Genomic DNA, 21,059 nt, shown 5'->3' with positions numbered 1-21,059 from the left:
CAGTGACCCCGGGGTCCCCGTCCCCGGCTCAGGCACGTCTCGAACCCCGGGAGGACAAGGAAACTTTACCCCCGCCCGGGGCCCAGCGCAGCCTCCCCGTCCCCCTGGGCGCGCGGTCCGTCCCCGCTCATTCTCCCCGGCCCTTGCTCCCTCCTCCCTTCTCTCTCTCCGTCCCCTCCCCCTCCTCTTCTCCCCCCTCCCCTGCTCCCCCTCCCAGCCGGCTGAGGCGGGCAGGGCCGGGCGGGGCCGCGCCACGGAGCCCACAGCCCGGCGCTCCCGGCCCCGCCGCCGCCGCACCGCGCCCCGCAGGAGAAGCCGAACCGGGTCCGGCGGCCGAAGCGGCCCGCGAGGCGCGGGAGGCATGAAGTTGGGCGCGCACTGGCCTCGGAGCGGGGGGGAGCCGGGAGCCGCCCGCATCTAGAGCCCGCGAGGTGCGTGCGCCATGGAGCTCGGGGGCCCCGGGGCGCCGCGGCTGCTGCCGCCGCTGCTGCTGCTTCTGGGCACCGGCCTCCTGCGCGGTAAGTTACGGGGCGCGGGATGGGCCCCCTTTCGCCCGCGTTCGGATGGCCTGGGACCCCCGGAGCCAGAGGGAGGGAGGCTCCTGACTGCGGTCCCAAGCCGCGGGTGCGCGCAACTGGGCGGCCGCGAGGCTTCCCATCCCCAGCCGTACAGGCTGCGCTTTTGCACCCGGGCTGAGCCAGGCGAGGAGGGAGTTAACCGCCGGCGAATGCGGAGGGCTGGGAAAAGGGGTTTCCGCGGGGTGTGGGGGGTTCCGCTGCTATTTCAGGGCTGGCCCCAAAAGCTCGAACTTGAGCAGAGGTGGGGCCCCCTTCGCCCTTCCCCCATCCATCCGGCTAAATTTCCCTGAAGACCCCCATGCCTGCTTCCTCCGGTTTAGGGGATCAGAAGGGTGGCCTCTGCCCTTGGCGGCCCCCACCCACCTTTTCTGCAGGAAGAACAAGGTCGCGGGTGGGGACTCTGGGCTGGGAGTCAAGGCTCCCAGGTGTGTAGAACTGACCCCTCCCCCTCCTCGAGTCCTGTCTGTGCTCTCAGGCCAGCGGGACCCAGCAGGGAGGTGGAGGTCTCCCCCTCCGCCCAGACCCGCCCCATGTGGCAGCGCCCAGGACAGGCAGGGAACGCCTCAGATCCTGGGGCCCCGGACCTGGAGCGCAGATGGACCTGGGGCTGTGCTCCTCCAGAGCGGCTCATCAAGGGCGTTCTGGGTCTGACCAAGAGCACGGGCAGGCTGGGGTGCGGAGGGGGCTGGCACCTCGTTGGGGTCTGTATCTGAAACACTCCTCGGGCATCAGGGGATTGATGAACCACGGGAGGTTCCGTAGGAAGCGGGCGCTTTTGGGGGCCTGATCCTGCTTCGCCTTCCTCCCTCTTCCTGCCTGGGCTGGCCCCGCTGCCCTGTGCTCCCTCCTGTGCTGCTGTTACCCCCGAGTGTCCTCTGGCTCGCCAGTTGCTAGAGGCACAGCCCTTCCCTGGAAGTCAGTGTGACAGGAGACCCAAAGCAGTCCTCGGCCCATCCGTTGCCTGGTTTTGTGGTGCGGTGCGAGGTGCTGGGAAGGCCTCCGTGGGCTGAGGGGCCTGGGAAGCTTCCGCGAGGAAATCACGATTACACCCAGGGGTGGGAGAAAGACAGAGGCCAAGGGAGGGCAGCGCATGCCACGCCCGGCACGCACACAGGTCCTGGGGTGGGAAGTGCTCGTGTGAGGAGCTGAAAGGAAGTGGACGTGGCTGAGCGTGCTGGGCAGGGTGCTGGGGCAGCCTGGACAGCTCCTGGACAGCTCCCGGCTCCTGTCCCGCCTGCATCTGAGCCACTGGCTTGCCTCTCCCCGCAGCCAGCAGCCATGTGGAGACCCGGGCCCACGCCGAGGAGCGGCTCCTGAAGAAACTCTTCTCCGGTTACAACAAGTGGTCCCGACCCGTGGCCAACATCTCAGACGTGGTCCTCGTCCGCTTCGGCCTGTCCATTGCTCAGCTCATTGACGTGGTAGGTGAGGGCGTGGCCATCGTGCGCTGTGACTGAGGTCGCCCTGCAAGGAGCACAGGGGTCTGGGTGGGCAGAGGGGACACAGCCATCAACACTCCCAGTGGCTGTGAGTGTGTGGCCCAGGCTGGTACGCCAGAACGGCAGCCACCAGCTCTGCCCCGCCTGAGTTCCAGCCAAGGGTTGGTTCAGAGCATCCCAGCCAGGCCCTGCCCTTTCCTCCCGCTCGATGTGGGAACACTCCAAGTGGCCAGGTTCTTAGTACGGAGCCCAGGCACCTTCAGAAGCAAAGAACAGCAAAGGCCTTGCTTGGGGGTGGTGGGGCACGCTGTGACCTCGGAGCAACAGGGACAACCGGCCGGGGCAGGGGCAGGCACTGTGGTGTCCCGGCAGCACCCTAACCTCAGCTGGCCCCAGAGGCCCCTCACCCGCAGATCTGGAATGTGGGGTTTGGGGGAGTCTTGGGGGAGTTCTGTTTGTCTGAAGTATGTTTCCTTTCTGGTGGGGGGCTCAGGAGGCTGCCTATGGGTCCAGCCAGGCCCCTGCAGCGTGGGCCAGTGCACATGGAGCCCTGAGGCAGGGATAGGAACCAGGAGGCTTCAAGGCTGAGAGAACTGAGCTGCGGGCGGCTTGGCCTTGTGCTCGGTTGAGATGCTTGGTTACCTATCCAGGCCTGAGCCAGACCGTCTGGGGTCTCGGCGGCCCTGGAGGGGCTGGGTAAGGGGCAGCAGAGACATTTCCACGTTTCCCAGCCAGGCTCAGCCACTCCAAATGGGGTGAGACCATCCCTCAGGGTACCTGGCTGGGTGGGGGTGCATAGCCTGGGGGCTGCCACCATGGAGGAGGGCAGGTTGGGCAGGCCGTGGCCTCTGGGAGCTGGCCCGCTTGCGAGTGGGCAGCCAATGGCTAGCTGAGCTGCAGGGGCTTGTTGTCTACCACACTGGAGTCTGCCAGCCCCAGCCCTGCTGCCAAATCCCAGCTTGCTGGTCCAGGAGGGCACCCCCACATGGGGAGGCATTTGTATGCTGTAGAGGCCCAGCCCACACCTTGCCAGGATGCCAAGCCTGGGTCTGCCGCTGAGGGAGGAGCTACTGGGTTGCGGAGAATTTCCTCTCTTTGGGAGGCTGGTGCCGTGCGTGTTGGGTAACCCTGGGCCTGGGGCCTGTGAAACGGGGTGAGAGCTGCTTCACTATCCCAGGCTGAGTGGGCCACACCCCAGGGGCTTTGGGAGGTGTGGGGAGCTGCAGCCACATTCCCGCCGACAGGCTGCTCAGTGGTGGCACTTGCCCGTGCAGGGCGGCGCATGGAGACCCAGTCAGCCAGCCCCGTCCAGGGTCGGCCACCCAGACCTCCACCCTCAGTGTCCTGGAACTGCCCCTGAGTGGCTCCTGTGGAGTGTCCCTGGCGGAGGCCCAGCCAGAAGACAATGCGGGTTGCACAGGCTTGGCAAGCCTGCTGAGGTTTGCAAACACGGCTGCAAAGTGGTGGCTGGCAGAGGCGGCCGCTGGCGGCTGCCCAAGGCTCTGGGTCTGCCACCCCCCACCTGGCTGCCTACCTGAGCTTCTCAGGGCTCAATCCATGGCTCCCTGCACCACCACAGAGTCCCCAGTTTGCCCAGGAGACATTGAGGCCTGGAGCATACCCAGCACCAAGACTCCCAGAGCTGCCCACCCCTCTCTCCACCCTGCAGCCGGCTAAGGACTTACGTGAACATGCACACATGGGTGCTGACGCTCCTGGTTGCCCAAGGCCGAGGGCCACGTGTGTGCGGAAGGGGCTGCCTGGCGCTCCTGGGTGCTGGCCTAAGGCTGAGGGCCACATGTATGTGGAAGAGGCTGCCTTGTGTCTGGCCCACTCTGCCTGTCCCACCAGGGGCTGGGGACTCACCTGTGCCACCTTTGCGGGCTCGGATACTTGTTATAGATGCCATCACCAGGGTCTGTCCTGGAGGGGAGGGCTTGTGAGCTGCATGTGTGAGCTCAGGCCCCAGGACTGGCTGCCGAGGAGGGTCTGGAAGACCCAGTGCTTTTCCAACCAGCCCAGGCCAGTGCTGAGTGGTGGTGAAATGTGCAGTGTTGACCTGCCCTCCAGCTTCAAGAGGGCGCCTGAGAGTGATGGCTGCAAGGGGGTAGGGCAGGACACTGGGCAGGAGGGCCAGGCCTGGCCACATGAAGCTGGTTCTGAGGACCCTGGAGCTTCCTCAGACACACGGGATGAGGTCCTGAGGGGATGAGGTCCTGTGGGGAGATATGGCCCTGTGCGGAGACATTGTCTGTGGAGACGTGGTCCTGTGGGATGTGGTCCTGTGGGGATGTGGTCCTGTGGGGATGTGGTCCTGTGGGGTGTGGTTCTGTGGGGACGTGGTTCTGTGGGGACGTGGTTCTGTGGGGACGTGGTCCGTGGAGATGTGGTCTGTGGGGATGTGGTCCTGTGGGATGTGGTTCTGTGGGGATGTGGTCCTGTGGGGATGTGGTCCTGTGGGATGTGGTCCTGTGGGGATGTGGTCCTGTGGGATGTGGTCCTGTGGGGATGTGGTCCTGTGGGGGTGTGGTCCTGTGGGATGTGGTTCTGTGGGGACGTGGTTCTGTGGGGACGTGGTTCTGTGGGGACGTGGTCCTGGGGGGACGTGGTCCTGGGGGGACGTGGTCCATGGAGATGTGGTCCTATGGTGATGTGGTCTGTGGGGACGTGGTCCTGTGGGGATGTGGAAGGAGGTGGGTGGGGTGGGCCGGAAGGGGCTGGGGTGAGTGGCCCAGCTGTACACAGTGACCTTGAGTGACAGGTCCCACCTGCTCAGGTCATGAGGCACAGTCCTGGAGGGGCCACTCTGGCCAGCAGTGGAACCCACTTATGTGTCAGGGGCAGCTTTGCTGGCTGTGTGTGCCCACGTGGGGGACTTGTCTGCAGAGGGGCTGCCCCCAAGGGCTGGGAGGGAGCAAGGCAGGTGGGCAGAAGGAGGCTCCCCATGCCCGCCACACCTGTCCTTAGCTGGGGTTGCCTGTGAGGCCGCCGACCTCCTCTCCAGTTTCCTGCTGGAGATGTTTGCGGCCTTGTCCCCACATCCCTAGGTCCCCTCAGAGTCCCCATCCTGGGCTCGGCCGCCTCCAGGGACGGGGTGCTCGCCCCCTCCAGAGGTCGCCCGTCCACCATATCTCGCCCTGGCCCTGTCCTTGTGCCAGTGGCTGTGAATGAGGAAACCCAGGGCCAGAGAAAGACACCAAGGGGTCACTGGCCCCCTTCCTCTCTCTGTGCCCTAGGATGAGAAGAACCAGATGATGACCACGAACGTATGGGTGAAGCAGGTGAGTGGGAGGGCACTGCCCTGCCCCACCCCTGCCCTCCCCCACACCCCTCACCCTGCTGCCCTGCCCAGGCCTTGCCCCACCCCCGCCCTCCCCCACACCCCTCACCCTGCTGCCCTGCCCTGGTCCTGCCCCACCTCCACCCTCCCCCACACCCCTCACCCTGCTGCCCTGCCCTGGCCCTGCCCCACCCCCACCCTCCCCCACACCCCTCACCCTGCTGCCTCCCCCCACCCCACCCCATCCAGGAGTGGCACGACTACAAGCTGCGCTGGGACCCAGCTGACTACGAGAATGTCACCTCCATCCGCATCCCCTCTGAGCTCATCTGGCGGCCGGACATCGTCCTCTACAACAAGTGAGTCCCCTACAGGGTCTTGGTGGGCAGGGGTGGCCAGGACCTGCCCCTGCCCAGACAGGGAGCTCCACCAAGGCCCAGCCTGGCCCAGCAGGGCCTATGCCAGCCCCATCCATGCCAGCCCAGGCCCAGGAAAGAAGAAGCAGGAGCAATGGAGAAATTGGTGGGGGTTGAAGAGGAAAGGGTCCCCCCGGGCCAGCAAAGAGGCTGAGGGCATCCCTGGGTCTCAGCACTGGAGCGTCAGAGCTGGAGGGGCCTGAGAGTTGCTGCGGCACCTGGGCACGGTGTCCCTGCCTGGACCAGTCCTGAGGCCTGGGGGCTGGCTCCTGACCCCGGACGTCTTTGCCCCCACCCTTGACAGCTGCAGGAGAGTCCTTTTGGGCTGGAGTGCTTTTCGCCATCAGATCCCATTCTGGGCTTCCTGGGAGAATAGTGTGGACCGCAGGGTGCCCTGGAGAGGGGTGAGGAAGCCCCAGATGGTTCCCACGCCACTAGGGCCTCTGCTTTCTCTGCACGCTCAGGCCCTGCCCAGGACATGTCACGCCAGGTCCCCAGCAAACGAAGCCTCGGGCTGGGCCAAGTCCATGTCAGGCTCCTGGGAGGCCAAGATGAAGTCTGGTCATGGAAACGGGTTTTCTGTGCCTGGAAGCCAGGGCAGCGTTGCCAGGGATTGGCCGTGGCAGACGGTGGCCTCCGGAGGCTGCTGTCCTCCAACTTGTCCTTCCTGCAGATCTGTGCCGAGGGCCCTGCGCCCGGCAGCCAGCGCTCTCTGAGCTGAGTCCTCCAGGGACGATCTCTGGCCACAGGCTCAGGGCCTGGGCGCGGCAGGGTCGCAGCTCCCACAAACAAAGCAAATGGAAGCTCTTCCTCCTCTCCTGTCCCAGCCATCTGCCCACAGCCCCTTCCAGGCCCCAGGGCGCCCGCCTGACCTACAAACCCTGCTGTATGATTAAGAACGATTGGGCTCCTCTTCCAACTCAATTGATTCCAGTAATGGCAGTGGGAAGGGCCTCCACACATGAAAGGAGGGCCGGACGCTTTTCCAGGGTGCACTGGGGAGGTGGTCAGTGGTGAGTGGGCGGCGGGTGGTCTTCCCTTAGGACAGGCTCCCTGTCCCCTGCAAGCCACCTAGCTCCCCGCCACCAAGACCATGCACCGAATCCGCCTGTGTGACTCACACGGACATATTTCAGGGAGAAGTGGAAACGCCCAGGATGGGCCGGGCAGAGAAGCCACTCTGGGTGCCTGTACACAGCCCTCCAGGAATGCAGCCCCCAGGAACGAAGCCTCTGAGGACCACAGCCCCCACTGTGACCTCAAACCCCCAGGACCACAGCCCCCTGAGTACTGCAGCCCCCTCCCCCACTTCCACAGCCTCACCAGGGCCACAGCCCTCCAAAGACTGCAGCCCCCACCAGGTTCACAGCTCCCCCAGGACCACAGTTCCTCCAGGACCACAGGCCCCCAGGACCACAGGCCCCCAGGACCACATTCCTTGCCAGGACCACAGTCCTCCCAGGACTTCATCCCACCCTAGGGCTACAGTGCCACCTGCAGAACCTCAGCCCCCCCCAAGGATCACAGTTCTTGCCTGACCACAGCCCCCCAGGACCACAGCCCCCCTAGGACCACAGTCCCCCAGGACCACAGTCCCCCCAGGACCACAGCCCTCCCAGGACCACAGCCCTCCCAGGACCACAGCCCCCCCAGGACCACAGCCCTCCCCAGGACCACAGTCCCCCCCAGGACCACAGCCCCCCCAGGACCACAGCCCCACCAGGACCACAGCCCCCCCAGGACCACAGCCACCCCCAGGACCGCAGCCCTCCCAGGACCACAGCTCCCCCCAGGACCACAGCCCCCCCAGGACCACAGCCCCCCCAGGACCGCAGCCCCCCCAGGACCACAGCTCAGGAGAGCAGGGGTTGCTGCCACTCCATGTCCTCCTGTGTCTCCTCCTCACCATGGCCTGTGGGATGTAGTGGGGTGACCCCAGTTTTCTCTTCGGGGCTGGGGTTGTCACCGAGGCTCTCTCCGGACAGGACCCGGGGTTCCTGGAGTGGCCGCTGGTGCTGAGTCTGCTCCCGCCGAGGAGGCCTGTTTCTGGGGCAGCAGGTGGCTGCGGCTGGTGGCCGGCCAGGCTGCAGGGCGGCAGGCCTCGGCCCTTCTCTGGGCTTTGGCCACCCCCAGTTGGGGGCCCTGCTGTCCACTTGGGACTTCTCTAAGGTTGGCCCTTCGGGGCAGGAGCCCAGAAATCCCTGACCTGGACTGGGGTTGGGGTGGAGGGGACAGAGGGTCTCACGCCAGCCTGTGGGCCCTGGAGCAGGAACCTGGACCTGCTGGACTGGGCGGCTCCTCAGACCCTGCCTGCTCCCAGGGTGCAGCTTTATGCTGCGAGTCCAGAACCGGCTCACGGCTGGGTGGTTCAGCCCAAATGGGGTTCTCCTCAAAGGCTCCCCAGAGGGCGGCTGGAGCCAGGGGTGGGCGGGGCAGGGAGGAGCAGTGACACGGCCCAGGGGTGGTGTGGGACCTGGGGGCTGGGGGACCTGGCCCTGACCTTGTCCTGTTTCCTGTGGCATGGGCAGAGGACCCTGAGGGAGGGCGGCCCTGCCCAGAGTGGCGCAGACCTGCACTGTTCCCTGAGCATGGCCCTGGCATCCCCTGCAGAGTGTGTGCTGAGTGGAGTAGTCATCTGCTTGCCGTATGAGAATCTTTTCATTTGTGCCTCAGAAGGTGGAGGGCGTTGGTTTTTGGAGAGATGGGCTGGGGAGAGGGAGCAAACTTGAGCCTGATTCCACCCAGACTGACATAGGTGGTAAAGCCCCACCCCCCGCTGGAGGGACGCTCAGGAGCCAGGCTGTGCTGGGCCGGAGCCGCATTGAGATGCAGCTGGTGGCTCTTGCTGGGTCTCCCTCCCTCTGCAGCTGAGTGGCAGCCCAGCTGGCGGTGTTGGCTCAGGACCAGTTCAGGGGGGCAGAGGCTCAGCACCGACTGAGACCGTGGGGGGCCAGGTCTCCACGACCTGGAGGGCAGAGCTCCAGCAGCGGCGGCTCCACCAAGGGAGGGTCCCTGAGGGTTGGGAGGGAGGTTGAGGTGCAGGTCCAGCCCTGGGACTCAGGGGCAGGCACAGAGGAAGCTCGGGGAACAGTGGCCAGCTCTACCCAAGTACCTGGGGAGGCCCTGGCCTTTGAGCGGGCTCTTAGGGAATGAGACAGAGGAGGGATGGGCAGGGGTCCAGGCAGCTTGGCAGAGGTAGAGCAGGAGGTGTGCAGCTGGGCAGCCGCTTCCCCGGACGTGTCGTGCCCCAGCACCCTCCACAGAGCTGAGCCTGGCCCCATGCCTGCCAACGCTGGGGATTTAATGGGGCCTCAGGCTTCCCATCGGTGGGGACTTCTGTGGGTGGGGGTGGGGGGTTGGCTGCTGCCTCCACAAACCTGGCTGCCTCAGCACCTAATGTGCTCCTGCAGTGCGTCCCACCCAGCCAGCCACTGTCTATGGAACCAGGGGCTGGGGCTGGGAGCTCTGCCCACCAGGAGGAGTTCAAGGGACATCAGCCCCTCACTCCATTGCTCTGTTGCCCACCTGGACCTGTGGACAGAACACCCATGTCCCCATCCAGGCAAAAGAGAGTCCAGAGCCAGTGGCTCAGACGTGGCCCTGGAACTGGGCAGTGCATATGCAGCCCCACTGCATTGGCCCTGCATGGCCAGGGCACCTGTCCTTGCCTCTGTGGCCCCTGGTGTCCTCATGCTCACATACCAGCAGGTGGCCTCCAAGTCCTTGGGGTTAACGGCAGAAGCTGGGTGAGGAATTCCCATGGTGGCCCGGGGTGCTGCTTGGAGGGGCAGGCACATGGGGACACCGTGTGTCCCAGGAGGCGATGTCGGGAGACTAGTCCCATCCATGCGCCACTCATGGATAAGGATAATCACCAGCAGCAGTGATTATGTGTGTCAGGCACTCGTAGGTCCCTTCCTGTTCTCTGAACCACGTGCTACCCCCAGCTCAGGGATGATAAACCAAGGTGCACGAGTAAGTGAGAAGACGCAAACAGTGTACCCGGGCAAGGCCGCCAGCCCTTCTGTGCTCCCATGACGTGAGAATGCCTGTGTGTGGGGCGTGGACGTGGACGTGGACGTGGGCGTGGATGCGGGCATGGATGTGTGCGTGGACGTGGATGTTGGTGTGGGTGTGGACGTGGATGTGGGTGTGGACGTGGGCGTGGACGTGGGCGTGGTTGTGGACGCGGGCGTGGACGTGGACATGGGCATGGACGTGGGGGGTCTCACACCCTTCGCTCTCTTCCTGCCCAGTGCCGACGGGGACTTCGCGGTCACCCACCTGACCAAGGCCCACCTGTTCCATGACGGGCGGGTGCAGTGGACTCCCCCGGCCATTTACAAGAGCTCCTGCAGCATCGACGTCACCTTCTTCCCCTTTGACCAGCAGAACTGCACCATGAAATTCGGCTCCTGGACCTACGACAAGGCCAAGATCGACCTGGTGAACATGCACAGCCGCGTGGACCAGCTGGACTTCTGGGAGAGTGGTGAGTGGGTCATCGTGGACGCGGTGGGCACCTACAACACCAGGAAGTATGAGTGCTGTGCCGAGATCTACCCAGACATCACCTACGCCTTCGTCATCCGGCGGCTGCCACTCTTCTACACCATCAACCTCATCATCCCCTGCCTGCTCATCTCCTGCCTCACCGTGCTGGTCTTCTACCTGCCCTCTGAGTGCGGCGAGAAGATCACACTGTGCATCTCCGTGCTGCTGTCACTCACCGTCTTCCTGCTGCTCATCACCGAGATCATCCCGTCCACCTCACTGGTCATCCCGCTCATTGGCGAGTACCTGCTGTTCACCATGATTTTCGTCACCCTGTCCATCGTCATCACGGTCTTCGTGCTCAATGTGCACCACCGCTCGCCGCGCACGCACACCATGCCCACCTGGGTACGCAGGGTCTTCCTGGACATCGTGCCGCGCCTGCTCCTCATGAAGCGGCCGTCCGTGGTCAAGGACAATTGCCGGCGGCTCATCGAGTCCATGCACAAGATGGCCAGTGCCCCGCGCTTCTGGCCCGAGCCAGAGGGGGAGCCCCCCACCACGAGCGGCACCCAGAGCCGGCATCCGCCCTCACCGTCCTTCTGCGTCCCCCTGGATGTGCCAGCTGAGCCTGGGCCTGCCTGCAAGTCATCCTCCGACCAGCTCCCTGCTCTGCAGCCCCCAGAAGCTGAGAAAGCCAGCCCCCACCCCTCGCCTGGACCCTGCCACCCACCCCACAGCACCCAGGCACCAGGGCTGGCCAAAGCCAGGTCCCTCAGCGTCCAGCACATGTCCAGCCCTGGCGAAGCAGTAGAAGGCAGCGTCCGGTGCCGGTCTCGGAGCATCCAGTACTGTGTTCCCCGAGACGATGCTGCCCCCGAGGCAGATGGCCAGGCTGCCGGCGCCCTGGCCTCTCGCAAGACCTACTCGGCTGAGCTCCCACCCCCAGACCAGCCCTCTCCGTGCAAATGCACATGCAAGAAGGAGCCCTCTTCGGTGTCCCCGAGCGCCACGGTCAAGGCCCGCAGCACCAAAGCGCCGCCCCGGCACCTGCCCCTGTCGCCGGCCCTGACCCGGGCGGTGGAGGGTGTCCAGTACATTGCAGACCACCTGAAGGCCGAAGACACAGACTTCTCGGTAAGTCCTGCCCATGGCTGTGTTGGGCGCCTCTGGCCCAGACAGAGCCAGCGGATGCCCTCTCTTCTTGGTGCATAATCCAGGAGCCAGGCCCAGGCCCCAGGTTGCTTCACTTTGGGGTGCATGGCATGGCCTCTGCTGCAGCAGCCTCTTCCCAAGCCTGCTATGTGGCCGCAGGTCCCAGGCTGATCGGGGCAGGGGGCCCCGAGTGGCTGGCACAGGGTGGATCCCAGTGCCGTCTCCGGCTTTGGGACACAGTGGGCCTCGGCGGATGGCACGGTGAGGGGCCACAGGCAGCGTCCTTCCAGCACAGCACGGGGGCACTCTGGGAACTCCTGCCCAGCAATGGCCAAGTCCCCAGAACGCAACGAGGCACTGCCAAGGCCCTTTCCCCATAGCGCGCCTGTGCCTGCCCCATGGGCCTCCCCGGGGCCCCTCCGTACCTGGGGCCTGATGTAGGGGGCTCAGAGAAGATGGGATGGGAGGGGCTGGTGGCAGGAGGAAGGATCCGGGACAGGGACACAGCCCCAAGACCATCAGCCCCACACGGCCAAGCTGGGGACGGGTGGGAGAGCCACGGGCTCGGGGCAGAGCACTGGTCCCATGGCTAAGGCCCCCCGGGGCCCTGGGCCAGCCCACCTACCCTCACCCTCCAGTGCCAGGCACTGGCCACACAGAGGCCCCAGGAGCCGCAGTCTCTGCTAAGTGGTAGCCACGTCCGTGTTACCCGTGGCTGTGCAGTCTCTTATCCATTCCATGCAGGAGAGGCCGGGGCTGAGCCAGCTTTGCCTGATCCCAGCACCGGGTAGCTTCCCTGTTTCCTTCTGCAGACACTTACTGCTTATCACACGGGGGGAGGCATGACCCCAGCACCGGGTAGCTTCCCTGTTTCCTTCTGCAGACACTTACTGCTTATCACACGGGGGGAGGCACAGGGGCCAGGGTCCACAGACGGGACAATGGGGCGGGATGCGTGGGGCACGCAGGCCGCCGGGGGTCTCAGCCTAGGCCGTGCAGCCCATGACGTCCACAGGGGCAACTCGGCATCTGTCCTGTCCATCCACCTGCTGTCGCCGGCACCTCCCGGCTCTTGTCCCGGTGCCAGGGCCTGGCGCCCTCAGTGTGCCGCCTCCATCTGAAGGGGCCACCTCTGCCAGGACCCCAGAGCGCCATCCTCAATGGTTTATTCGGACGCATCTGGTGCCTGCCCCCACTAGCTGAGCGAGCCCCAAAGCCAGGGGCCCGTGCTCCATACCCCTGAGAAGTGAGGGAGTTGCTCGCCCCACACAGCCACCCCACTGAATCCCAAGAAGCTGCAAAGCCTCCTGCAGGTTCCAGAACGTTCTGGGGTCGCGAGAGCAGCCTGGAGAAGCGTCGGACCCTGCTTTGCTGCCAGCTCTTGAAGCGAGAGGCAGCTGTGCCCGGGCCGTGCCACCGTGGGGTCAGATGCTTTTAGGTGTTTGATCAAAGCAGCCCTGAAGCTGGCAGTGGGTCTGAGCTTGGCGTTCAGCGCGGCCTGGGCCCCTCCAGCAGCCTTCTCGGGCTGATTGCTGCCGCTGCCTGACCTGGTTCTGGGCTTGCGGGGAGCAGAGCTGACTTCACAGCAGCCACCTCGGGGACAGAGGGAAGGCTTTGGTCTGCGGCTGCGTTTCATCTTCAGGGTGGATGGAACGCGGCACACAGAACCCAGGGAACTAAAGGCACATGGGAAAGGGCGAGAGGGCGGCCGCGTCCCTGCCCCCAGAGCCGAGGCCTGGGCAGGACTTTATTTATAAGTGACCCGGTTTGCCTTCAGGCTTCCCGTAAATAAATATGGCCATTTGGTTCAGTTTAACACGATCAGGACACCCATGTCCTGCTATAAAAAATCAGAGCGGCAGGCGGCACTGTCCCTACAGTGGGCCCAGGCCCTCGCGGCACATCCCTCCCATCCCTCATCATCCACAGGCCTGGGACCCAGGACACCCTCATGGCCTGGCCCAGAGGCAGCTCATCAGCTTAGGGGTTGTCTCAGGTCCTTCTACACAGCAGAGCCAGAGACGCGGGACGGGGGAGCTGGGGATGCGGGAAGGGGGAGTCAGGGAGGCAGGACCGGGGAGCCAGAGACACACAGGAAGGGGAGCCAGAGACACGGGACGGGGGAGCCAGAGATGCGGGACGGGGGAGCCGGGGCGAGGACAGCGGTGAGTGCCTTGGGCTGCACACAGCGGCTGTCTCGAGAGTGGCTTCCCGACTCCAGGTCTGACCAGGCCTCTGCCTCTGCCCTCCCTAGGCCTCTGCTCCTGGGGGTCACCCAGGGCGGGGTCCGCCCTGCATCAGCCCCAGGAGTGTGGGGTTAGAAGCCGGACCTGGAGCGGGAACCCGCTGTCCCCGTGCAGATATGGAACCACAGCCGCCCCTGAAGGCTGTGCGCCTCAGTGTGAAAGCGGGACAGGCCAGGGGAGGCTCGAGTGAGAGACTGCAGATGGCGGCGGCTCTGCGGGCTCCGTGTGTGCCGCTCTCGTCTGCCCTCTGTGCCCCCACGGGGCCACATTTGCCCATCTGCAAAACGGGGAGGGGGATGGGCCCCTCCCAGCGCTGGTGAGCTGACAGCAGACCGCTCACGGGGTGCCTGAGCCCCCCTCCCCCGTGCCCCCTTCCTGGAGCACAGGCCACCTGCCGAGAGGTGGGGGCGCACAGGGCATAGTGCAGAGCTTGTCTCCACAAGGGGGTCTGCCCAACCGGAATTCCCAGGGTTCCAGGGTCCTCCTGCCCCGCGCCGTGGTGATGATGCCCCCCGCAGAGCACTGGCTGTCCCGTGCACCCCGATTCCTCCCCTTGGTGCAGGTGTGTGCCGGGGTCCCGAGGGCTCTCCCCGCCGGCCGCCGCCGGCAGCAGCCGGGCCGTGCTGGAGTGACGGCGTCTGTGCTTGCAGGTGAAGGAGGACTGGAAGTACGTGGCCATGGTCATCGACCGCATCTTTCTCTGGATGTTCATCATCGTCTGCTTGCTGGGGACCGTGGGCCTCTTCCTGCCGCCCTGGCTGGCTGGCATGATCTAGGAAGGGACCAGGAGCCTGTGCGGCCTGGGGCTGCAGCGCACGGGGTCAGCATCCATGCGGCCGGCCTGGGGCCGGGCTGGCTCATCCCTGGACTCTGCGAGGTCACACATTTGCCAAATTATCCTTCCTGTTCTGTGTCTGCTGTAAGACAGCCTTGGATAGGGACACAGCCTCTGAGGAGACCGAGTGCAGAGCTGCTTCCGGTTGGACTGTGGCCCCAGGAGGCAGTGGCTTGGAGCAGAGGCGGGGTCAGCGCCTTCTACCTGCAGGACTTGGGCTAAGTCCATTTCAAGAGTCTCTTGAGCTCCCCTGCAGATGGAACTCACTCCTCCCAGTCTCTCAGCAGACCTGGTGATGGTCCCGACTGCCCCAAGGGGCCCTTGAAGGGACTTCACGCCCCTTCAGCCCCAAGCGCCCCGTCTTCTGGATGCCCGACTGCCTCTCCCACCCACCGTGTCCTGCGCCTGTGTGGGCCTCAGCTTCTCCCCCAGGGTCCTTGCGCCTCTCAGGCCCCATGAGGGTGAGCCAGCAGCACTCCAATCTGCTTCGCTAGGAGAGGGTCCAGGCAGGGATTGTGTTCGGTTGTGTTTTGGGTAAGTTAGTGAGAACTCAAGTCTTGTGCCCAAGGAGCCTTGGAGAACAGAGCTTTGTGGAGCTGGTCCCGCGTGGGGAGAATCTCCGCTGGGCAGGCCCCCCGCGGGGGACAGGAACACCCAGCCCCAGCGAGTCCAGAGACCAGGGCTCTGCCTTCCAGGTGTAGGGCCAGGGCTCTGTGGCAGGTGGCCAGGGCTCCACGGGGGCCTAGTGGCTCCAGCCCCGGGGGTACTTCTGTGTTGTGATTTCCCAGAGCTGGGAGGGTCCCGAATGGAGTCCAGACCTGGGCCCTGGTTCCCCCAGGACCCTGAGGGTTTCCATCTTGGTGCACAGCCCGGGAGATCCGCCCTGGGCTCTGGGTTCGGGAAGAAGGACTTCCTGCTACGGTAGCTATGGGGAGCTGGTGGGGGCATCCCTGAGGACCTCCACCTGGGAGATGCTGGGACCCTCGGGGCAGGAAGTCCCTGAGAAACCTCATGGGGGTCAGGGAGCCCTGGGGTTTCCACACAGGCCCGTGCCCTCCATCCTGGCAGGGCAGGCAGAGCTAAGCAGGGCCTCACCCCCGCAGGCGGTACCCAGAGGTGGGGGAGGCCTGAAGTGTTTCCAGGCATGACCCTGGAGCCCGGCAGTGCACCCCCTGAAGATGGCGCACCTGGCAGCCCCCAGTGTCCCCAGGGGCACACTTCCCCTTGGGGTGGGCACAGGCTGCCCCACCCCTCCATGATTCCAAGGGCCCAGAGGGGCGGGGCCAGGACGGCATGTCCCCTGCCTGAGAGTGACGTCGGTTCAGGAGGAGGGCAGTCAGGAAGCCTCCTGCTGAGTGGTCCACATTCTGCCGCTCCCAAACCCCATCCAGCCCAGGGCGGGGATGGGGTTGGGCCCTGCGTCCCACTGCATCTCATCCCTCTGTCCCCAAGCTGAGCTCTCCTGGGCCAAGGTCTTGTCAGGAGGTGCCTGAGAGCAGAATGAATACTTGAGGTTAGGAACCCGGCACGCCGAGTGCCCAGGAAATGCTGCTGTGTCCCTGCGGGCAGTGATGTGAGTGGGGAGGAGACTCAGGCCCACATTGCCCACACCTGCCTCTGAACTGCTGCTGGTCACCCCCACCCCCGGGTGCCTGTGACCGGGGTCCTGAGGCTGGGGCTCTTGTGCCAGGAGTGGGTGGGATGCAGAGACCCTCGTGCCAAATCCTGGGCATCCCCAGCCCCCCGGCCCCTCCCACATCCCCCGTGTATTCAGGACCCCATCTGCTGAGCTCTGACCTGCCCCCGCTCCGCCATCAGCCCCTGCTGCCCCTCGGCCAGAGCTCCCAGGATGCGGAGAGACCCTGGACGGCCAGAGCTCCCAGGATGCGGAGAGACCCCGGACGGCCAGAGCTCCCAGGATGCGGAGAGACCCCGGGAGAGTGAGGTCATCCTGGGGCCATGGAAGCTGGCAGGAGACACTGGTCTCAGAAGAGGGAGAGAGACGCAGATTTCAGATGTAAGAAGCCTGATCCACATTGCATAAGCGGATCCAGCTGCCAGATGTATGGGCAGCTGCAAGGAGCGGCCCGGGATGCTGGGCCCAGCTGCAGCTGTTCTTTTCTGGGTCAGGAGCAACTGTGGAGTGGCTGGGACGCTCCTGCCAGGGGACCCTCCTGCCGGGGGTGGCTGCTTGCCCGGGGGAAGACCCCTTTCCCTTTCTTCTTTCTTTTTGAGGCTCAAAAAAAAAATCCAAATAAAGCACCATATTCCCACCACGCCAAATTAACCTTGACAACAATGTTGGCGTATTTGCGTCCAGTGTTGTTTTTATTAATTAAGGTAAAACTTACATATGGCGAGATGCGTGCTCTTCAGCGGAGACCCCAGCCCCTAGAAGGTCCCTCCCCACCTGTGGCTCTGACTTAAGCGCGGTGGATTGACCTCTCCGGCTCATGACATTCAAGGAGTCAGAATCCTGCAGCTGGAGCCTTTGATGTCTGGCTTCTTCATCCTATGACTTAGAGCTTCATCCGTGCTGTTGTGTGTGTCTGTAGCTCATTGCTGTCTGTTCCTTCGTTTTTAATTGTGAGCAGTGTTCTTCTGTCTGAATAAACTAAGACGCAGTTTGTCCATCACCTGTTAGCGGACTTTGTTTGCAGCTGTCGGTGATTAGGAACGGAGGTGCCGGTGTGTGCACGGCACTCTATCCGTTATGCATGTTTATTTTCTGTATCTGTTAATGTTTTAACATCTTTCAGACCCAGGACTGCTCCTCCTAGGGCCAGTTAGTTCCTGGGGGTGGACAGCTTGCCTAGAGCCCACCTTGCCAGGGCTGTGTCCCCTGGCCCCCTATCAAAGTCTCACACTAAGCCAGTGTTTCCCCGCCCTGTGCAAGCCAGGCACCAGGCAGCGGGAGACACTGCTGCAGCTCAAAGCCTGCGGGGCGCCGGCCCCTCTGCGGCTGCTCACACCACCCTGCCCCCTCCTTCCCAGGGGAGGCCCCAGTGAAGGCCCTGGCCAGGGCTTCCCAGCCCCTTCTGCCTCCGGACCGGCCTGGGTGCTTCCCGTGTGGCCCGGCCTGGGGTGACATGGCCCTCCTCTCAGGAAGCGTGGTAATCTCTCAATGGCATTGGTCTCTGGAGTGGTCACTCAGGCTCCCTTGTAAGTTAAGGGCGGGCCCAGGACACTCCAGGGCACGCAGATGCTGCGGGACTGCTGGGTTAGCAGGTGCCCCCCGGAGGAGAAGCGGCTTCGGGTTTCTAAAGCGGCTGAGTCCTTTCACTTTGCACCAGAAATGCTGGATCAGGCAGCACACACAGCACCTGGGGAAGCAACCCCAGCCAGCCCCACAGACCAAGTCCCGCCGACCGCGTGGCCCGCGGAGCCCAGGTGCGGCTGCCCGGATTCTGCAGGAAATGTCTGCCAAGCCTTGGAATGTGCTCCCAGTGTGTGCACAGACTTCAATGAATAAAATGCACCGTCACCACGTGTGCTGTGCTTTGCATTTTCTATTCAAGTTTCTTCTATTTCAATCTATAGGAAAGGCTGGGTGCGACCCACAAAACTGATTTCTTGACCCATGGTTGGAAGCTCGCTGCTCAGGATGAACACCTGGTAGTGGGATTGTGAGGGGTTTGCACTGGGTTTTAGGAGATAATGCCAACGTACCTTCCATGTGACTGTGCTATTTACACTCCCTGTCTGCAGACAGGCGCTCCCGTTGCGCTAATCTGAGCTGGCGTTTCTTGGCATTTGCCTGCCTCGCGGGGTAACGTACACAGCGTGCGTGTGAATCCTCAGTGGCATGACAAGGCATTTTCTTTCACAGACTGAATATGTGCATAGAGCCGGCACCCAGGAATCCCTTGCCCAGCCCGGCCAGCCACGACCTGCCCGAGGTCACCCAACACCTCTGCCTGGCGTTGCCTGGCCCTGGGTTCTGTGCATGGCCGCGCCCGGTGTGCCCTTCTGTCAGCTTCCGATCCCGGGTCATTGCTCGCTGCGCGGCCACTGTGCTGCGGGCTCCACTGCGTGGCTCCACCATCTTATTTACCCGTCACCAGCTCGGGGCTGCTGTGAACAGACTTTGGCACCTATGTGTTTCCATGGGAGGCTGACCCAGGAGCTCCGCTCAGCTGTGGGAAGGAAGGGCGCGTGGTCGGCTCAGTGAGCTGCTGACGAAGGGTTTGCCAACGCGGTTGCATCGATGTTACCTCCTCTCAGGGCTCCGATTCTCCCCCGTACCAAGGGTTCTTAATTGTTGCCAGTCTGGTGGGAATACAGTTCTGTGTTTTAAATCGCATTTCTCTAGTTACTAGAGTTGGGGCATCTTCTCACACGTTTATCGGCTGTTCACGTTTCTTCTATGATGTGCCTATTTTGTCAGGTTTTTGAATCTCTGTTTTGTATTTCTAACTGAATTCCTCTGGAGTCAGGGAAGTATTCCGTTTAATTTCAGTGCTTTCAAATCCGTCACACTTGTTATTGGGTCCAGCATATGGTCTGTCCTCATCAGGGTTCCACGCAGCCTTGACATCTTCGGCTCTGTTTCAGGGAACGTTCTAGAAATGCCCGCCAGGTCCTGCCTGCTGAGGTGTCCTTCAAGCCGGGCCAGTGTTCTGTCTACACGGTGTAGGACGTTTCAGAGGGGAGCTGAGGTCACCAAGGTGAGGTCACCAAGGAGAACCGTGGCTTTGCCCCTTCTCGCAGGCGTGCTGGCGTTTGCTTCGTGTATTTGGAAGCTCTGCTATGTTGCATTCAAGGTTGCTGTGTTCTCGCCAGGGGGCACCTGCTTGCAATGTAACGGCCTGTCTATCCCTCGTACCGTCCCACTCTCTCAAGTCTCCTTTTCTCATCATCACGTAAGCACTCCGGCCGTCTTTGGAGAGTTGGTAGATCCTTTTCTAGTCTCTCCTTTTAACCTTACTGCTCCATTTCATTACATATAAGGAGGGTTTCTTGCAGACAACACGTAACTACCATCCTAGTCAGACACAGAACGTTTCCGTCACCCAGAGAGCTCCTTCATGTCCTGTGTAGCTAAAACCCTCTGCGCTCCAGGAAACCGCTGACGTGATTCCCAGAGCTGTGGATCATTTCTGTTATGTTCTAGAACTTCATGTAGGTGGAACAGGTGCGTTTGTGGATAGCCTCTGTCATGCAGCATAGCGTTTGGGGTTGTTGACGAACAGTCAAACTCTGTAAAATATTTGAAGAGATTTATTCTGAGCCAAATCTGAGTGACCATGGCCCGTGACACAGCCCTCAGGAGGTCCTGAGGGCACGTGCCTGAGGTGGTGGGGCGCAGCTTGGTTTTATATATTTTAGGGAGGCGTGAGATGTCAATCAATAAATTTAAAAAATACATTGGTTTGGTTCAGAAAGGTGGGACAGTTCAAAGTGAATTCAAACATTTTTTGGTTGACAATTGGTTGAGTTTATCTGAAGACCTGGCATCCATGGAAAGGAGTGTTCAGGTTGAGAAAAAGGATTGTGGAGACCAAGTTTGATTGGTGCAGAGGAAGCTCTCAGATAGCAGACTTCAGAGACAGCAGGTTGTGAAATGTTTCTTATTGGACCTAAAAGGGTGCCTGGCTCTTAGTTGATTATCTTCTGGATCTGGAAAGGAAGGAAAACAAAGGGGAAAGGGATTCTCTATAGAATGTGGGTTTTTCCCACAAGAGACTCTGCAGGGCAATTTCAAGGTATGGCAAGGAAATATATTTTGGCATAAAGCTTTTTTTTTCCTTGTCTCATAATGTTACACCAGAGTGAGACTGGAAAGTAAGTCACGATATATAGGGTCAAATAAAACACATCTGGTGAGAATGGATGGGCAAGATAAGAAATCAGAGCTTAGTCCTCAGGGTATTCACCCAAGCTGCTGAATGTACGTAATTCACTCCTCTTTATGATGTAATTCATTCATCTGCGTGGATATGACATAATTCACTCCCCTTTATGGATATGACATAATTCACTCCTCTTTATGGATATGATGTAATTCATTCATCTGTGTGGATATGATGTAATTCACTCGTCTTTATGGATATGACGTAATTCACTCATCTTTGTGGATATGATGTAATTCATTCATCTGTGTGGATATGACGTAATTCACTCGTCTTTGTGAATATGATGTAATTCACTCGTCTTTGTGGATATGATGTAATTCACTCGTCTTTGTGGATATGATGTAATTCACTTGTCTGTGTGGATATGACGTAGTTCACTCATATTTGTGGATATGACCTAATTCACTTGTCTTTGTGGATATGACCTAATTCACTCATCTGTGTGCATATGATGTAATTCATTCACCTGTGTGGATATGACATAATTCACTCGTCTTTATGGATATGACATAATTCACTCGTCTTTATGGATATGACATAATTCACCCGTCTTTATGGATTTGCTGCAATTTGTTGAGTAATCGACGGACATGTGGATTGTTTCCAGTTTGGACCTTCTCTGATTAAAGTGACTGTGAACACTCACGTGCAGGCTTCGTGCAGACACCTGCTTTCATTTCTTTGGGGCAAATACCTGGTAGAATTGCTGAGGGCATAGGATAGTTGTACTTTTCTGTTTTTGTTTGTTTGTTTGTTTTTAG

At 61.8% G+C, this 21,059-nt stretch overlaps 1 protein-coding gene across 2 annotated transcripts; it reads left to right on the top strand.

Moving 5' to 3' along the window:
- Window positions 1-294: 294 nt before the first annotated feature.
- Window positions 295-14,477, top strand: CHRNA4 (cholinergic receptor nicotinic alpha 4 subunit). Of its 2 annotated transcripts, XM_024238776.3 has the most exons (6): window positions 295-518; window positions 1,848-1,999; window positions 5,254-5,298; window positions 5,547-5,656; window positions 9,970-11,344; window positions 14,259-14,477. In XM_024238776.3, exons 1-6 carry the CDS (start codon window positions 443-445, stop codon window positions 14,382-14,384), a joined length of 1,884 nt encoding a protein of 627 aa, XP_024094544.2. In that variant the 5' UTR covers window positions 295-442; the 3' UTR covers window positions 14,385-14,477. The 2 variants fall into 2 exon arrangements, with proteins under 2 accessions (XP_024094544.2, XP_054398330.1); XM_054542355.2 differs by lacking the exons at window positions 295-518; window positions 1,848-1,999; window positions 5,254-5,298 and having other exon boundaries at window positions 5,566-5,656; window positions 10,106-11,344.
- Window positions 14,478-21,059: the final 6,582 nt, after the last annotated feature.

Source organism: Pongo abelii, chromosome 21, assembly GCF_028885655.2.
Source record: "Pongo abelii isolate AG06213 chromosome 21, NHGRI_mPonAbe1-v2.0_pri, whole genome shotgun sequence".
Taxonomy (NCBI): Eukaryota; Metazoa; Chordata; class Mammalia; order Primates; family Hominidae; genus Pongo; species Pongo abelii.
Note: the sequence above shows the minus strand (reverse complement) of the source record. Positions and strands in the feature narration are given on the sequence as shown.